The 16,121-nt window shown below is 39.1% G+C and overlaps 1 protein-coding gene across 6 annotated transcripts in view; it reads left to right on the plus strand.

Annotated features, from left to right (window-relative positions):
* SPATA6 (spermatogenesis associated 6) overlaps positions 1–16,121 on the plus strand; it is a 107,479-nt gene that overhangs the window by 40,646 nt on the left and 50,712 nt on the right. For all 6 annotated transcript variants that reach the window (XM_066269243.1, XM_066269247.1, XM_066269244.1 and 3 more), the window contains exons 8-9: positions 1,465–1,552; positions 6,955–6,995. In XM_066269243.1, coding sequence (XP_066125340.1) covers positions 1,465–1,552; positions 6,955–6,995 — 129 coding nt within the window. The remainder of the gene's footprint in view (positions 1–1,464; positions 1,553–6,954; positions 6,996–16,121) is intronic.

The following is a 16,121-nucleotide window of genomic DNA, read 5'->3' on the forward strand; positions in this document are numbered from 1 at the left end:
ACATAGACATGCCTTCTCCCCTGCCCATAGCCATTCATGATTTAAAAGCACTTAATAAAGGCCCTGGCTGGTCGGCCCAGCTCCCGAAGTCTCAGGTTCAATTCCCTGTCAGTGCACACAGAAGAAATGACTCTCTGCTTCTCCACCCCACCCCTCCTCTCTCCCTCTACCCCCACAGCCATGGCTTATTTGAGCAAGTTGGCCCTGGGCACTGAGGAGGGCATCATGGCCTCACCTCAGGAGCTAAAATATCTTAGTTGCTGAGCAACAGAGCAACAGCCCCGGGTAGGCAGAATAGGCAGAACATGGCCCCATAGGGGGCTTGCCTGGTGGATCCTTGGTCCAGGTGCATGAAGGAATCTGTCTTTCTGCCTCCCACCTCTCACATAATAATAATAATAATAATAATAATAGCACTTAACAAATTGATAACCAAACAAAATTTTGATTTGGTACACACATATGCAAAATGCTAACACTTTTTAGAAAAGAGATTCTAGGCCCTGGCCGGTTGGCTCAGTGGTAGAGCGTCGGCCTGGCGTGCAGAAGTCCCGGGTTCGATTCCCGGCCAGGGCACACAGGAGAAGCGCCCATCTGCTTCTCCACCCCTCCCCCTCTCCTTCCTTTCTGTCTCTCTCTTCCCCTCCTGCAGTGAGGCTCCATTGGAGCAAAGATGGCCCGGGTGCTGGGGATGGCTCCTTGGCCTTTGCCCCAGGTGCTAGAGTGGCTCTGGTCGCAACAGAGCGACGCCCCGGAGGGGCAGAGCATCCCCCCTGGTGGGCAGAGCGTTGCCCCCTGGTGGGCGTGCTGGGTGGATCCCAGTCGGGCGCATACGGGAGTCTGACTGTCTTCCCCGTTTCCAGCTTCAGAAAAATACAAAAAAAAAAAAAAAAAAAAAAAAAAGAATAGAGATTCTAGTTTACATACATTGTATGAAAAACAGCCTTAAAGAATGTGGAACAGTTTCGAGAAATCACTAGCATTCCCAAACTGATACAACTATTCTAGAAGAGTTAAATAGCATTTTCTCTTTTTTATTTACCCAGAATAGGATTTTTTTCTATTATGATATAATACATGTAATTTTCAAAATTTTTATGTGCAGGAGATAAATAGCAAATGCCTAAAGTTGTTTTTTTTTAAAGTGGCAAAGTAGATTCCTCTTTTAAAAACTTTGTAATGGAAAGCAAACTAGGCAATGGATATTTCAACTGTATATCTGTTCATCTTAAAATAGGCTTAAATAGGTAATTAAACATTTCCGGAGTTTAATATCAGTTTTATTTAAGAATGAACTGCAAAATACTCACCTGTGCTGACTTTAAACTTGCCTGAACCATATGGTCACTATCACGTAACTTGAAGATATATGCTCTCTGTATCTTAGTTGATTTTCTGGTGCCAAAGGACTGAAAGAAGATTTAAGCTGGTTTTTTTTTTTTATACCTAATTTCTTTTTTCTAGGTTGATCCCCCAAGTCCCAGGGCTGATACATTTTTTGGATCTTCTAGCAGAGACTGTGAAAGAGATCGATGGTCCAGGATGCACAATGGTAAGAACCTGCAAGTTCTCTCTCTTCATAGCTTTCTTGCCTGTGCCACAGTCAAGCCTCTAACTTGGCATCAAATAACGAAAACAGAATCTTTGCTGTATTATTGGATAATATGATATAGTACTACTTTTCATAACTTGTAGGGCACCCATATAGGTATTCTCTAAAACTAATAGAATTTCTGTGCTGCTATAAACCATCTCTCTCTTTGAGATACAAAATATGTATTAATGTATTAAACACTGATACCTTCTTGTAAAAAAGCAACTTGATTTTGTTTTGCTCAACAACTTCCAAATTTATTTGACTATGGAAACCTTTTCTAATCTTCACATATATTACTTAGTTTGTGGAACAGACTTTGGGAAATACTGTTGTAAAAAGAGTTCAAGGAAATCAGTTCTGGGCAGACATTTACATATCCATTTGAATATATGTTCTGCCACTTCTTTATAAAATAGGCATTCTTGAATAAATCCTTAGCTACTTTGATAATCAGCTTATTTATTAAACAGTGAAGATAACATGGTAAATAATACCATGTAAACTGTCCTAGCAAACGGGGCTTATAAATATCAGCCATCATTACAATATATAAACAATACTTATCATTTGTATTTCTGAAAAGATAATATCCTTTAGGTTTAATTTATAATAACATATCTTTAAACCCTGGTTGGATAGCTCAACTGGTTAGAGTATTGTCCCAATATGCTGAGATTTTGGGTTCTATCTCAACTCAGGCACATACAAGAAACAACCAATTAATGCATAAGTAAGTAGAACAACAAACTGATGTTTCTCTCTGAAAAGGAAAATATTTATATATAAAGTTTATATATAATATATATATATTTAAACTTTAGTCCTGGTCCTAGTGGTTAGATAAGTATTTTCTCAAGTTTAATATGAAGATTATTTTTGTGAAGGTTAAATGGCATTGTGTTTATTAGGAATATTTGAGTGTTGCTATCTATAGACATTGGCTAGTCAGTTCAGCAAGCATTCACCAGAGCCCTTAAATTAAATTTACTACACACTGACAAAAGCATAGAAAAAGAAAAACGAGATAAAGTGAAAAAAATATAATCATGACATGTAGTGAGCTTTGTCTTCTCTTTCTAAACTCAAGTGTATAATCTACTTTTATTGTGGGGAAATGAAACATCTTCTCTGAGAACATTCAGAGTTTGTGCTCATTTATTTTGCTTTATTTTTTAGCACAAACAGGGAGATAGGTGTAGTAATCAATAAGTCTTATATCTAGAATGTCAGGTTATATGAAATTAGGAACAGATGTTGTACTCTGTTTTTCCTCTTAGAAGAAATTTATGGACATGGAAAAATGAACTTTAAAAAAAGAAAATAAAAAAATAATTTCAGTGTAAATGTTTATTTAGAAGATGTTTTTGAACTTCATGTAAGCATCTGATTTATCTTGACAGTTATATATTTGCCAAATTTCAGCTTACAGAAAAGCTGAACAAAGAATTCTCATATACCTTTTAGAATCTACACATATAATATATGCTTTTCTCTCTCCCCGTTTATCTTTTTCCCCTCCTGCCTTCATTTGTGTGTGTGTGCTGAGTATAAACTCTTTTGTTTTTGTTTTTTTAATAAGGACATCACTATGGAATGAATTATGTCCCTCCAAACTTCATGTTGAAGCTCTAAAGCCTGTTGTCATGGTATTTGGTGATGGGCTTTTGGGAAGCAATTAGGTTTAGATGAGATTATGAGGGTGAGGCCCTCTTATAGAGTTAGTGCCCTTATAAGAAGAGACATCAGAGATCTTGCTTTCCCTCTCTGCCATGTGAAGATACAACAATAAGGCGGTCTTTTTCAAGCCAGAACAAGAACATGTACCAGACTCTTACCATGGAGGCACCTGGGTCTCAGACTTCCAGCCTCCAGAACTGTGAGAAATGGAGTCTGTGTTTCAGCCACCAGCTCTATGGTAATTTGTTATGGCAGGCTGAGGAGACCAAAACAGATATTATCATCTGTGATGCCATTATCAGAGCAGGAAATTAACAATGATATAAGAGCAATAACTACCTTATAAACCTAAATCAGACTGTGCCACTTGTCCCAGTATCTTTATAGCAAGAGAAATCCCACATCATGCATAGCCTTCAGTTGCCCTGTCTCTTTTGTTTTCTTTAATATGGGTCAGTTCCTTAGACTTTGTGTTTGATATTGATCATTTTGAAGAGTACAGGTCAGCTATTTTGTAGTATGTCCCTCAATGGGATTGTCTGATGATTAGATTTAAGTTCTTTTTCTCCAGAAGTGATGTTACTCTTAGTGCATCATGCCAGAGATTCATGATGTTGCTTTGTTACTGGTGATGTTAATTTGCTCACTTGATTAAGATGGTGCATGCTAGGTTTCTCCATCATAAAAGTGCAATTTCTTCTCTTTGTAATAATGGTGAGATAACTTGAGACTCTGTAATATCCTGTTACTCCTCAACTTTGATTCCTTTTGCATACATTGATGATTTTTATCTGAAATAATTTATTTCTATGATATTTGCCAAATAGTGATTTTAAAATATTTTATTTATTCTTTGTACATTTATTATTTGCCTTTATTATAAAGAGTTTTATTTCTCTTTTCTTTAATTTTGATGCCTCTAGTTTTTTTACTACATTTTTTTCCTGGCTGGCAGTTGAGCAGCTGTCATTTGGGTCCTCAGCAACTATTTAAATGCATATGGGGATTTCTTATAATAGAGCCTCTTAAATAGTTAATTTTCACTTGTGACTATCTTACTTCAATGGACATATTCTAGAACATTTTCTTGTCAAATTATCTTGCCTAATCTTAAGTTTTTATGTGCTATCATTTTTATCACCATTGATTGCTTTAGTCCTTATAATAATCATGTGAAGATGAATTTAGCTGTAGTTGATTAAGAGAAATGACAGAGGCTTAGAAATAAGTTTGATTATTTGGAAAGACAAAAGAACCATAGGCAGTCTAGAATCCAAGTCTTCTAACCCCAACTTTCACTCTCCTACTACTTTCTCCACTTTCATTTAGCTGTGGTGTTTTTTTAAGATAAATTTTTCAAGCAAATTTTCTCTCCCTGGAATTTCCATGGTATGTATTAGTAACTTGTGCCATCCCCCTTTTTCTTTTTTTTTGTATTTTTCTGAAGTGAGAAGTGGAGGGTGGGAGACAGACAGATTCCTGCATGTGCCCAACCAGGATACACCCGGCATGCCCACTAGGGGGCGATGCTCTGCCCATGTAGGGCATTGCTCTGCTGCAGCCAGAGCCATTCTAGCGCCTGAGGCAGAGGCCATGGAGTCATCTCAGCGCCTGGGCCAACTTTGCTCCAATGGAGCCTTGGCTGCGGGAGGGGAAGAGAGAGACAGAGAGGAAGAGGGGGGGGGGGTGGAGAAGCAGATGGGCACTTCTCCTGTGTGCCCTGGCCAGGAATTGAACCCAGGATTTCCATATGCCAGGCCAATGCTCTACCACTGAGCCAACCAGCCAGGGCCTGTGCCATTCTTTTGAATAAACAATAAGTCTTGTGCATTGGGAATATCTGGGAGCTTTATCCAGTCACTTGATCTGTCTGAATTTGGGGAAGTTTATGAATGGTTTGTGGAAAGCAGACACCATACAAGTATTTTAATATATTTATACTTTTAATATTACATTAGCAGTCAGAAGGAATATATACCATGTTCAGTAATTATTAACTTAATTTTCAAAGTTAGCATGTTTGGAGAATTAGGCTTAGTATATCTTTCTCATTCATTTATTTCTTCTGCTATTCGTGATCATGCTGGATATTAGACTTTATTGAAGAGGAGTTAGGCTGTCATTTATTTTCAGTTTTAATTTCGAAAAGCACTTGAAGTAATTGAATCCTTCTGAATTAAATGGTGTGATTGTCCTTGTGAAAGACGTTAATGTTTTAACATGTTTCTATAATGGTTCTGGACACTCAGAAAACAAACATTTTATACCATTAAAAAAAGCTAACTGACTGAATATATAGACTGCTCTAGGTCTCTATCCATATAGCCATTTTTTTTTCTGGACAAAGCAGTTTGGAAGGTAAAATATAGAATGCTTTTGACCAGAATGTATGAGTAAGGAAGTAGAATTGTGAATTACGGTTCTAATTTGTTTGACTGTCAATATAACAGAGATTATAATACTTAAAGTTGATTCTTGAAAGTTGACTCCTTTCAGTAATGAGTAAAACCCCTGCATCTACAATGTAGTGGTCATTATTTTAGGGAGAGATTTAGAATAGTTTTAAAATGTACTTTGTTACATACTGTGCTAGGGACTTTTATAAGCTATGTAATTTAATCATCAGTTTGACTTTCTGAGGTAAAGTAAGCATTGCCTTCGTACTCTTAAAATGAAGAATGAAGCAGATTAATTATAAACTTGACCAAAGTAATATATTTGATAAGTAGTGGAATCAGAAATTGATTCTAGGCTTGTTTATCTTAGAATTCAATAGTAATAATGTTGATGATGGTATTAATAATAAGAGTTAACTTTATTTTATTACCTTGCATGTAATATCTAATGTAATCTTTAAAACAAATTATGGATGAGGCATTGGACAGATGAGGACTATGGGTTTTGGAGAGATTAAGTAATTTGCCCAAGGTCTTAAGGGAAGTGCTGGGGGACTGGACTGTAATGTAGATCTGTTTGTTAACAAGGTCTGTGCACTAAGCTATGCTACCACCCTCTAAAACTGGTCCTGTTTCCATTATACACGCTTGATTCTGGCATGGACTCCAAGAATATTTGACAATATCTATCAAATCTATATATTCAAATTACATTTCATCTTAAACTGATTTATCAACTAAAAATCATCTATTTCTTTCGTATCCACTTTGTAACCATTTATGTAGACAGATTGATTAATCAACTAAAAATTATTGTGGTCTATTCTCAGTTATTTCCTACTCCCATGAAATTAGTATTTATTTATTTATTTATTTTCCCTATTTATTGAATTATCGAGGTGACACTGATGAACAGTTCTACAGGTTTTAGGTGCACAGTCCTACGACAGGTGTACACGATCTGTTTCCTGTGCTGTGTGCTCACCATCCCGAGTCCGGTCTCCACCCATTGCCATTTACCTGCCCCTGCACCCTCCTCCCCCTTTCCCCACAGCAGCTACCACACTGTTGTCCGTGTCCACGAGTTCTTTTCTTTTTTGAAATCAGTATTTATGAACTCAATCATCTTTGCTTATGTAACTTCGACGGATTTTAAGATATTTCTGAAAACTGCTGTAAGCATTATAAGCATAGAAACTGATAGCAAAAAGCACAGATGAAACCAAATTTTCTTTTTTTTTTTGTATGAAATATATATAGTTTCTTCTGTATATCTTTTTTCAGATCATTCTCATCTTGGTGGCTACCGATCCAAGGATTATAAGGTATGTAATATAAATTACAGAATGATAAATATCTTAGATAATTATTAATAAGTCTTAGATTATCATAGTCAAAAAATGCACCAACAATAATTGTCATATCATGAATGTCATTATTTTGGCTACATTGTCAAATAGTAGAATAGAATTTTTATTTTATGTCTTCCTACAAATATTTGAGGTTTTTTGAGTGTTCATTTGGTGTAATTAATTATTGAATGTGTTTGTGTGTATATGTGTGTGCGTGTCTGAGTTAGAGACAGAGAAGCTGGTTGTAACTACAGAGAAGCTGTAGTACCTCACACCGTGCTATTTATAAACTTCAGTAATTCACAGATCATCCTCATAATATCTATGCTTTTTTCTTCAAATTCTTTTTTATCTTACCACTGTAAATGAAAAATCAGTATCATGTGCTTTAAGTGGATGATTGTCTTAAAAATACTTTAAAAGCAAAACAACTACTAAATTCCGACTAGATAACTATTATTTTCCACAGTCTTTGAGCCATGCTCTCTGTTTCATAAAATAAGATAAGCAATGATAGAGAGGTAGAAGAGACATAGGTAGCCAACTGAAGATTATGGTCGAAAGAGAATTGAAAAGAAAATATTTTTTTCTTTTGTGATGCTGTGTTATTTATTGTATGTCCATGTGCCATGTAAAATATTCTTCTGTATCATATGAAGTCATTTTGGATACCATATTAATTATATGCTAGAACACTAGTAGTTCATGTCCTGTATTTTGAGATGTAATGCCTCAGAGTGTCTTTTCTGCCCCTAAGTGGAAGTTTCTTGATACTAAGTAAAATTATATTTGGGAAAACAGAGCAAAACAAAAGAAATATAGCTTTTCTTATGTACTTGAAAACAATCTATTTTGTGTCACCAGCACCAAATAGTACTTTGCTGTGCTTTGAACACGATGAAGGAAATGCAAACAGTTAAGTAACAGCGTGAGGCACCGTGTGATTGCAGGCTCAGATCCTCCAGTGTCAGAATCAGCCAGGTGCAGCTTTACAAAACTTCATTTCAGGCCTTCTAAATTGAAATTGTTGAGATTGGAGACTGGAAATTTTTTATTTTTAACAAGTTTCCAGGTGATTCTCATGCAGCCCTCTTGTTATCTATCTGAGCATTGGCATTTAAAAACCACTAGTATAAAGTATGACTACAACACTTACTTATTAGAGTTGTCCCTCATCGAGTGTTTGTATGGGGTTGTGCCCTTCTTTCAGGCTGCCCCAGGCCCCTAGTGTGGACCAGGTGTCATTCAGTTGGTGCAGACCCATCCTATTATGTGGCCTCTTCTCAAACACACATGCACACACACAGGCACACTAATGTGTGTTATATCTCTGTGTGTGCACAAATGTCGCAGAGCATAACGTGCAGTGTCGTGCCTGGTGCCCAGGGAAGCCTCCTTAGCTCTCCTGCCTAAAGGACAGCCTGTCTCAGGATATTTCCTTCAAGTCATGCTTTATAATTTTTTACATATTTAGTTCTTTATTAATTATGTAATGTGGAAAAACATTACAGTTACAACAGGTTTTTTTTCAGTTTATGAAATATGTTAGATTCACTCTTGCATATCAAACGCCCAGTCCTGAGTAAAATGAATGCTGGCCTTAAGAATTTTAAAGTTTGTGTAAACCATTATATTTAATTAAATGAACATGTTCTTTCAACATATATTGTCTGAAACAGTGACAAAACCCTGCCTTTCCTTTGAAATTGACTTCATTGGAGAGTCTGTGGAAGCACATGTAGAACTTTGCACAATAAAAGGAGCATAAAATAAATCTGTAGGAGGAGTTTAGCTGATGTCTGTAAAAAAATAAGAAAGTGGTAAAACTGATCTCTTAAAAAGTTGTCATGCTTCACAATTTATAATTATGTATTTATTTTCATCTTTGTTTAAAAATCTGCTTGTTTTACTAATTTGTAAATTCCTGGATGTAAGGACCTTGTTGATTGTGCTAGTACCTAGCATATTGTCTGATATATTGTGTGGAGTCTTAATATGTGTGTATTGTGTGAGTGGATTATAAAAGAAAACAGAACAAATACATAAAAATATGGAATAGAAAGGAATAAAGTTCATAGGACAGTAACCTTTATCCTAAGGTAACTGTAATCCAGCTCTACATTGGCTGATACATTTAAAAATAGGTGTATATTTAGAATCCTCTTTTCCAAATGAATTCTTTGAAAGAACTGTACTTCCAACAACCTTTAATCCATCCGCACCTTCCCCCCACCTCCCAGCACACACACATTGAACTCTGAGCCTTCACTTTTAGGTTTAGAATAGAAGTTGATAATTCACATGCCCCTTGTAAGGCAGTGGATGGTAAGCAAGCTCACAGGATTATTTCTGTATTCAAGGGGTAGATTCTCATAAGAATACATATACAGCATCAAACATAACTGTCTTTCCTATGGAAAAAATAAAGGATTTTTTAAGGATTATTTTTTATAGGCACATCGGTGCTAGTTAATAAATATTCAGGTGGTGGAACACCATAGGATTTCCACAAGGAAAAGAGTTTATAGAGCTGGGAGTGCTTGCAAAAATATTTCTAGAAAAATGGGACTTAATCTGAATCTGTTGAGAAATACATTTTGTATAGGCAAGAGAAGAGAGCATAGAATGTCTTTAGAAGGAAAGCAGCATGAGAAAGTTTTAGAGTTCAGCACAAGTACAGTGTCATGGGAGAAAAAGAGAAACTGCTGGTCTGACTTGAGTGATAATGGCTTTTTAACATCTTTACTTTCTATTTTTCCTACTTGTCCATATCTGTATATATCTGCTGCTTCTCTTTTTATTAAGATTTCTAGCTATTCAGTCATACCTGTTCTTTTGGCCAAACTCAACTCTCTTTACCCTGGATACATTATAATCAGCTATTCTTATAGTTATGTTCTTTTAGTCTCATTTCTTTTTTTGTTCTACTCTTTCTCCCCCTGAAGCACTGGCTTCTTCCATGTGCCTTTTGTGTAATAGGCCTTCATTTACTACATTGGTTCTCAGTGGGGGTGGTACCATCTTCAAGGTGGCGTTTTAGTCATTTACAGTAACATTTTAAAATTACAATTGTTGTCCTGGCTGGTTGGCTCAGTGGTAGAGCGTCGACCTGGCGTGCAGAAGTCCTGGGTTTGATTCCCGGCCAGGGCACACAGGAGAAGCGCCCATCTGCTTCTCCACCTATCCCCCTCTCCTTCCTCTCTGTCTCACTCTTCCCCTCCCATTGGAGCAAGGATGGCCCGGGTGCTGGGGATGGCTCCATGGCCTCTGCCTCAGGCGCTAGAATGGCTCTGGTCGCTACAGAGTGACACCCGGATGGGCAGAGCATCACCCCCTGGTGGGCGTGCCGGGTGGATCCCGGTTGGGCGCATGTGGGAGTCTGACTGTCTCCCCGTTTCCAGCTTCGGAAAAGTACAAAAAAAAATTACAATTATTTAGGGGAAGTGCTCTTGATAGTTAATGAATAGGGATGCTACACACTACAAGAGTGGGACAGTTCTAGACAATGAAAAACCCTCCTGTCCCACATGGCTTTAGCTGTCTCACTGACCATTATGGGGTGAAACACTTGTTCCTAATTATTAGAACTGGTCCAATTTTACACAAAACAGTATTTCTATATTGTTTTGAGATACCATACATTATAGGAATACAAGTATAGATAATATAAAGTAGTTGTTTTGTTAAAAATACATGGTGCAGCCTGACCTGTGGTGGTGCAGTGGATAAAGCATCAATCTGGAATGCGGAGATCGCAAGTTCGAAACCCTAGGCTTGCCTGGTCAAGGCACATATGGAAGTTGATGCTTCCTGCTCCTCCCCCTTTCTCTCTCTCTCTCTCTTTCTAATAAAAATGAATAAATAAATAAAAATCTAAAAAAATAGTATAAAAAACTAAAAAAAGTTCATGGTGCACTATTACACCATGATGAAGTATATAGCTTCTCATTCATTTTCCTGGGCTTTTTTTTATGGAATAGCTTATGATCCTCTTACATTTACTCTAAACTTATTTATATAAGTAGGTGCAAGTATCCATTATGCTTTCTAGAATAGTCATATTTGAGCATTAATATATTAAAGTACATATTTTAAGTCATGTTCCTTTAATTTCTATTTATACTACAGTTAAGATAATACATTGGAAGTATGTATATGTGTAAGTTACATTTTTAGTACATTTCACTTAAGGGTATATAAGAGAGTAATACAAAATACTTGTTTTTAAAATGAGGGCTATCTTAATAAGCTTAGGCTGTTACAGTAACAAGTACAATGGACTGGGTGGCTTAAGCAACAGAAATTGATTTTCTCAAAGTTCTGAAGGCTGAGAGTATAAGATCAGAGTGCCAGCTGGTTTGATTCCAGTGACAGCAAGGATTGCTCTTCAGCAATACTTCTATTCTGGTAGATGGAAGAATAAATTGTGGTGGAATTTATCTTGCCACACCTAGAATTCTTTGTCTCTCCTCACTTTAAGAAAGATGCTGTGACTGAAACTATTATGATTGTAATAAAAATTTAGCAAACTAGACCATCTTCTCTGCCCTCCTGTGTATTTCATAATAGTGAGGGAGACAGATATTAACAAAATTAAATATATATATATATATATATATATTTGGAACTGTGGTAAATATCATGAAGGACATGCACTGGTGTGGGCATTATATATGGATTTAATCTGATGTAGGAGAAAGAAAAAAGTATTTTGAGGCTCTCTAATTGCTCTTGAGCTCTGAAGGTGAATATAAATTTACTACATAAGAAGGAGAGACCTGTGCAAGGGAACAGGGGAGACAGCATTTATAAAGGTTCAGTGGCTAGGCAACTAAAAGACCAGCTGCTAGAAGTCAAAGACATGAGTAGGTACATGGTATAAAGTGAGGCTGGAGTAGTAGTTAGGATCAAATCTTTTAGGCCATGTTATAAAAATTTTGGTAATTGTCCTAAGGACAATGAAAAGCAAAATTGTTTTAAACAGCAAGGTGACATGGTTAGATTTGTACTTTGAAAATGTCACTCTTGAATGCAGTAAAGACAATGGATTAGACTGGGAAATGAGTGGATACTAGTGGACCGGTAAGTAGGCTATTGAATAGTCAATATGAGAAATGATGATAAGCTTGTATTGGAGTGGTAGTAATTGGGGTTGATAGCAGTGGAGAAATCAGATGTCTAGGATTAATGTTGATGGATAAGTAGTCTTGAAAAATGTGTTCTCATAAAGACTCAATACCATCAATATGTCTTTTTACTTTACAGCAATTTGGAAATTAACAAAATCTCACTAAAAATATCTCCAAGCACTTTTTTTTTTAATTCCAGAAACTGGGCAAAAATAGCCTAGAAAATTTGAAAGCAGAGAACATTGAAAGGATATTAGCTTTGTAATGTTAAGAATGACTCTTAGATTTTGAATTTTCACAACTCAGTGTTTTATGGCACCCTATTAAGATAGGAAAATGTGTAAAGGTGAGTTTGGTGCTCACAGACTTTTAAACTGCTGCAAATTCCTATTTATCTTGCTTAGGGAGTCTCTGACAACGGCTCTCAGCTCAGAGACAGACCAGAGCTCGAAATCAATCATGTTTATATTTTGCATTCTGAAGAGGATTTACCTTTTGGAAATTATTGAACCTTTGTTTCTAGCAGGTCAAAAGGAAGAAAATGAATTTGAGGTAACGGAGAAGTAGAGAGCAGAGGACAGGAGATAAGGAGTAATGGGGCATTTCCTTCAAGTTGATGTGTGAGGGATCTAAAACAGACAGTTTTAGATGTTTTACTTTTTTTTTTTTTTGTATTTTTCTGAAGTTAGAAGCGGGGAGGCAGTCAGACAGATTCCCACATGTACCCGACCAGGATCCACCTCACATGCCCACCAGGGGGCGATGCTTTGTTGCAGCTAGAGCCATTCTAGTGCCTGAGGCGGAGGCCATGGAGCCATCCTCAGTGCCCAGGCCAACTTTGCTCCAATGGAGTGTTGGCTGCAGGAGGGGAAGAGAGAGTCAGAAAGGAAGGAGAGGGGGAACGGTGGAGAAGCAGATGGATGCCTCTCCTGTGTGCCCTGACTGGGAATCAAACCCGGGACTTCCACATGCTGGGCTGATGCTCTACCACTGAGCCAACCAGCCAGGGCCTTAAATGTTTTACTTTTTATTTGCCTTGGCCAGCAAAGTTTTATGAAAGCAATTTTTAGAACCTGAAAAAGAATTCGGAATTTTTGTCATGCCATTTAATAAATGTAGACTACTGTATGTGTGGGATTTTTGCTTTTTTTCTCTTGCATCTTTCAAGTGAACAATTTTGTTCATATAACAAAAAAATCTTCAAGGTGGCCACTGTAATTCTAAAATACCCTTGGTGAAGTTATGCCATTTAGATCACTAAGTATGTGAGGAAGGAGGCTCAAGAAGTTTCAGAGGAGACTTTTTCTAATGCTGTTTCTAAGATGAGGGTCTTAGCTGTGCAGCAAGTGGAATTCTATTTGGATTGTATTGGACTTCCAGGATTGTTCACTGCCAATACACCAGAAGACCCAGATGGAGACTTCGGTCAATATGGCAGCATAGGTAACATGGGGTTCGCATCCTCCCACAACCACATCAAGATTACAAATAACTTAAAGAACAAGCATCATTCAGAACCACCTGAAATCTGGCTGAATAGAAGTCTTACAACTAGGGAGTTAAAGAGGCAGCCACGTTGAGACTGAAGGGTGGAGCTGCAGAATGGGCTGGTCGCAAACCCTGTGTGGTGGATCAAAATTGGGAGGGATTGCTCGGCTGCAGAGGTTTCCCTTAAGAGGCACGGGATTCCAACCCCTACCCAGTCCTCATCCCAGGGTTCCAGTGCCAGGAGGAGAAGTCCCCATAACTTCTGGCTTAAAAAACAATATGGCCTTGGCCAGTTGGCTCAGCGGTAGAGCGTTGGCCTGGCGTGCGGGGGACCCGGGTTCAATTCCCGGCCGGGGCACATAGGAGAAGCGCCCGTTTGCTTCTCCACCCCCACCCCCTCCTTCCTCTCTGTCTCTCTCTTCCCCTCCCGCAGCCAAGGTTCTATTGGAGCAAAGATGGCCCAGGCGCTGGGGATGGCTCCTTGGCCTCTGCCCCAGGCGCTAGAGTGGCTCTGGTCGCGGCAGAGCGACGCCCCGGAGGGGCAGAGCATCGCCCCATGGTGGGCAGAGCATCGCCCCTGGTGGGCGTGCTGGGTGGATCCCGGTCGGGCGCATGCGGGAGTCTGTCTGACTGTCTTTCCTCGTTTCCAGCTTCAGAAAAATACAAAAAAAACCAAACCAAACAAAAACAAAAACAATAGGGATCGAGACTGAGGGAGATGGATAGCTGTGGGAGTCCCAGCAATTCTTCTTAAAGGTCACATGCATGGTCTTACCCAGATTCACTCCCTCTGAGCTCCAGTGCTGGGGCAGCAGCTTGGAAGATACCAGAAACATACAGGGAGGGACTGAATTATCTGGCCTCAGAGAGCTAGGGGGACAGCTTTCTTCCATACAGAACTGCTGGCAGAGGCCATTGTTCCTTTGATGAGCCCTCCTCCGATAGCCAGCAGGGGGCGTCATATCTGAGACTCCATCAACCTGGCTCACACTGTTTGCCGTACTCTGGTGATTCCTTTAGGCCCTGCTATTCCCAAATTTTGGGCCCACCCAGCTATTTCCAGTGGCTTTTTCACACAAATCACCTGTCTTGGCTCATGTGTCAGATTTTCCTAAAATCTCTCAAACAAGCAGCATCTGGCCTCAGTGAGCCCTGCACCTGTCGCTAAGTGACCCTCTACCTGGCACTAGCATCCTTGGTTTGCAGGTTAGTCTCACCTGGGCACCTCCAAGCCCAACACAAGTAACAGCCTTCTGCAGATTGCTTTGTAGCTCATGCTGGGTGGTCCTGGGAAGAACATAGGTGACAGCTGACCTTGGTCTTCACCTTTCTGGAGGCTCCAGAGTCAGTGCACCTAGAGGACAGCTTCAGACTCCATGAAGCATTAGCACTCAACCACCTCCATAAGTGACACACTAAAGGAGTGGACTCTGGGCACCAGAGCCCTGCTGAGAAGTAATTTCCTGCTCTGTGGGGTTGGCCGCTGCACAGCTGATCCTCCACAGTGGTTGTAGCCAGTACTTGCAGATGATCGGCCTGGTGGTAAATCCCTCCCATTGACGTACCAAGAGCAACCAAGGCTCAAGTACAAGAGGAGGGGGTGGGTGGAGAACACACCTCACGTGCCCAGCTTGTGTAACTGGGGAGGCTGTGCACTGGCTGCTACAGGACACCTACTACATTAGGCCACTCTACCAAGCCTGAAAGATATAGCAGCTCTACCTAATACATGGAAACAAACACAGCGAGGCAGCCAAAATGAGAAGACAAAGAAACAGGTCCCAAATGAAAGAACATAACCAAACTCCAGAAAAAGAACTAAACAAATTGGACAAACAATCTACTAGATGCAGAATTAAAAACTCTGGTTATAAGGATGCTCAATGAATTTAGCAAGAACTTCAACCATAAAAATAGACCAGTCAGAAATGAAGGATACAATAACTGAAATGAAGAATAATTTACAGGGAATCAACAGTAGAGTAGGTGAAACTGAGAATCAAACAGCAATTTGGAACATAAGGAAGCAAAATACACCCACTTAGAACAGCAAAAGGAAAGGAGAAAACACCCACTTAGAATGGCAGAAGGAAAAAAAGGCCCTGGCTGGTTGACTCAGTGGTAGAAATATCTGCCTGTCTTGTGATTCCAGGGTTTGATTCCCATCAGGTCATACAGGAGAAGCAACCATCTGCTTCTCCACCCTTCCCCCACCACATTCTCCCTGCCCATTCCCTGCATCCATGGATTGGTTCGAGTGTATCAGCCCTGGGCACTGAGGATGGCTCCAAGGAGCCTCTGCCTCAGGTGCTAAAAATAGTTTGGTTGTAAGCATGGCCCAAGATGAGCAGAGCAATGGCCCCAGACATGGGTTGCTAGGTGGATTCTGGTTGGGGCGCATGTGGGATTCTATCTCCCCTCCTCTCACTTGGAAAAGGGAAAAATAATTTTAAAAATGAGGAGAGAGTCTGACCAGGCGGTG

This window comes from Saccopteryx bilineata, chromosome 3 (genome assembly GCF_036850765.1).
Source record: "Saccopteryx bilineata isolate mSacBil1 chromosome 3, mSacBil1_pri_phased_curated, whole genome shotgun sequence".
NCBI classification, from domain to species: Eukaryota; Metazoa; Chordata; class Mammalia; order Chiroptera; family Emballonuridae; genus Saccopteryx; species Saccopteryx bilineata.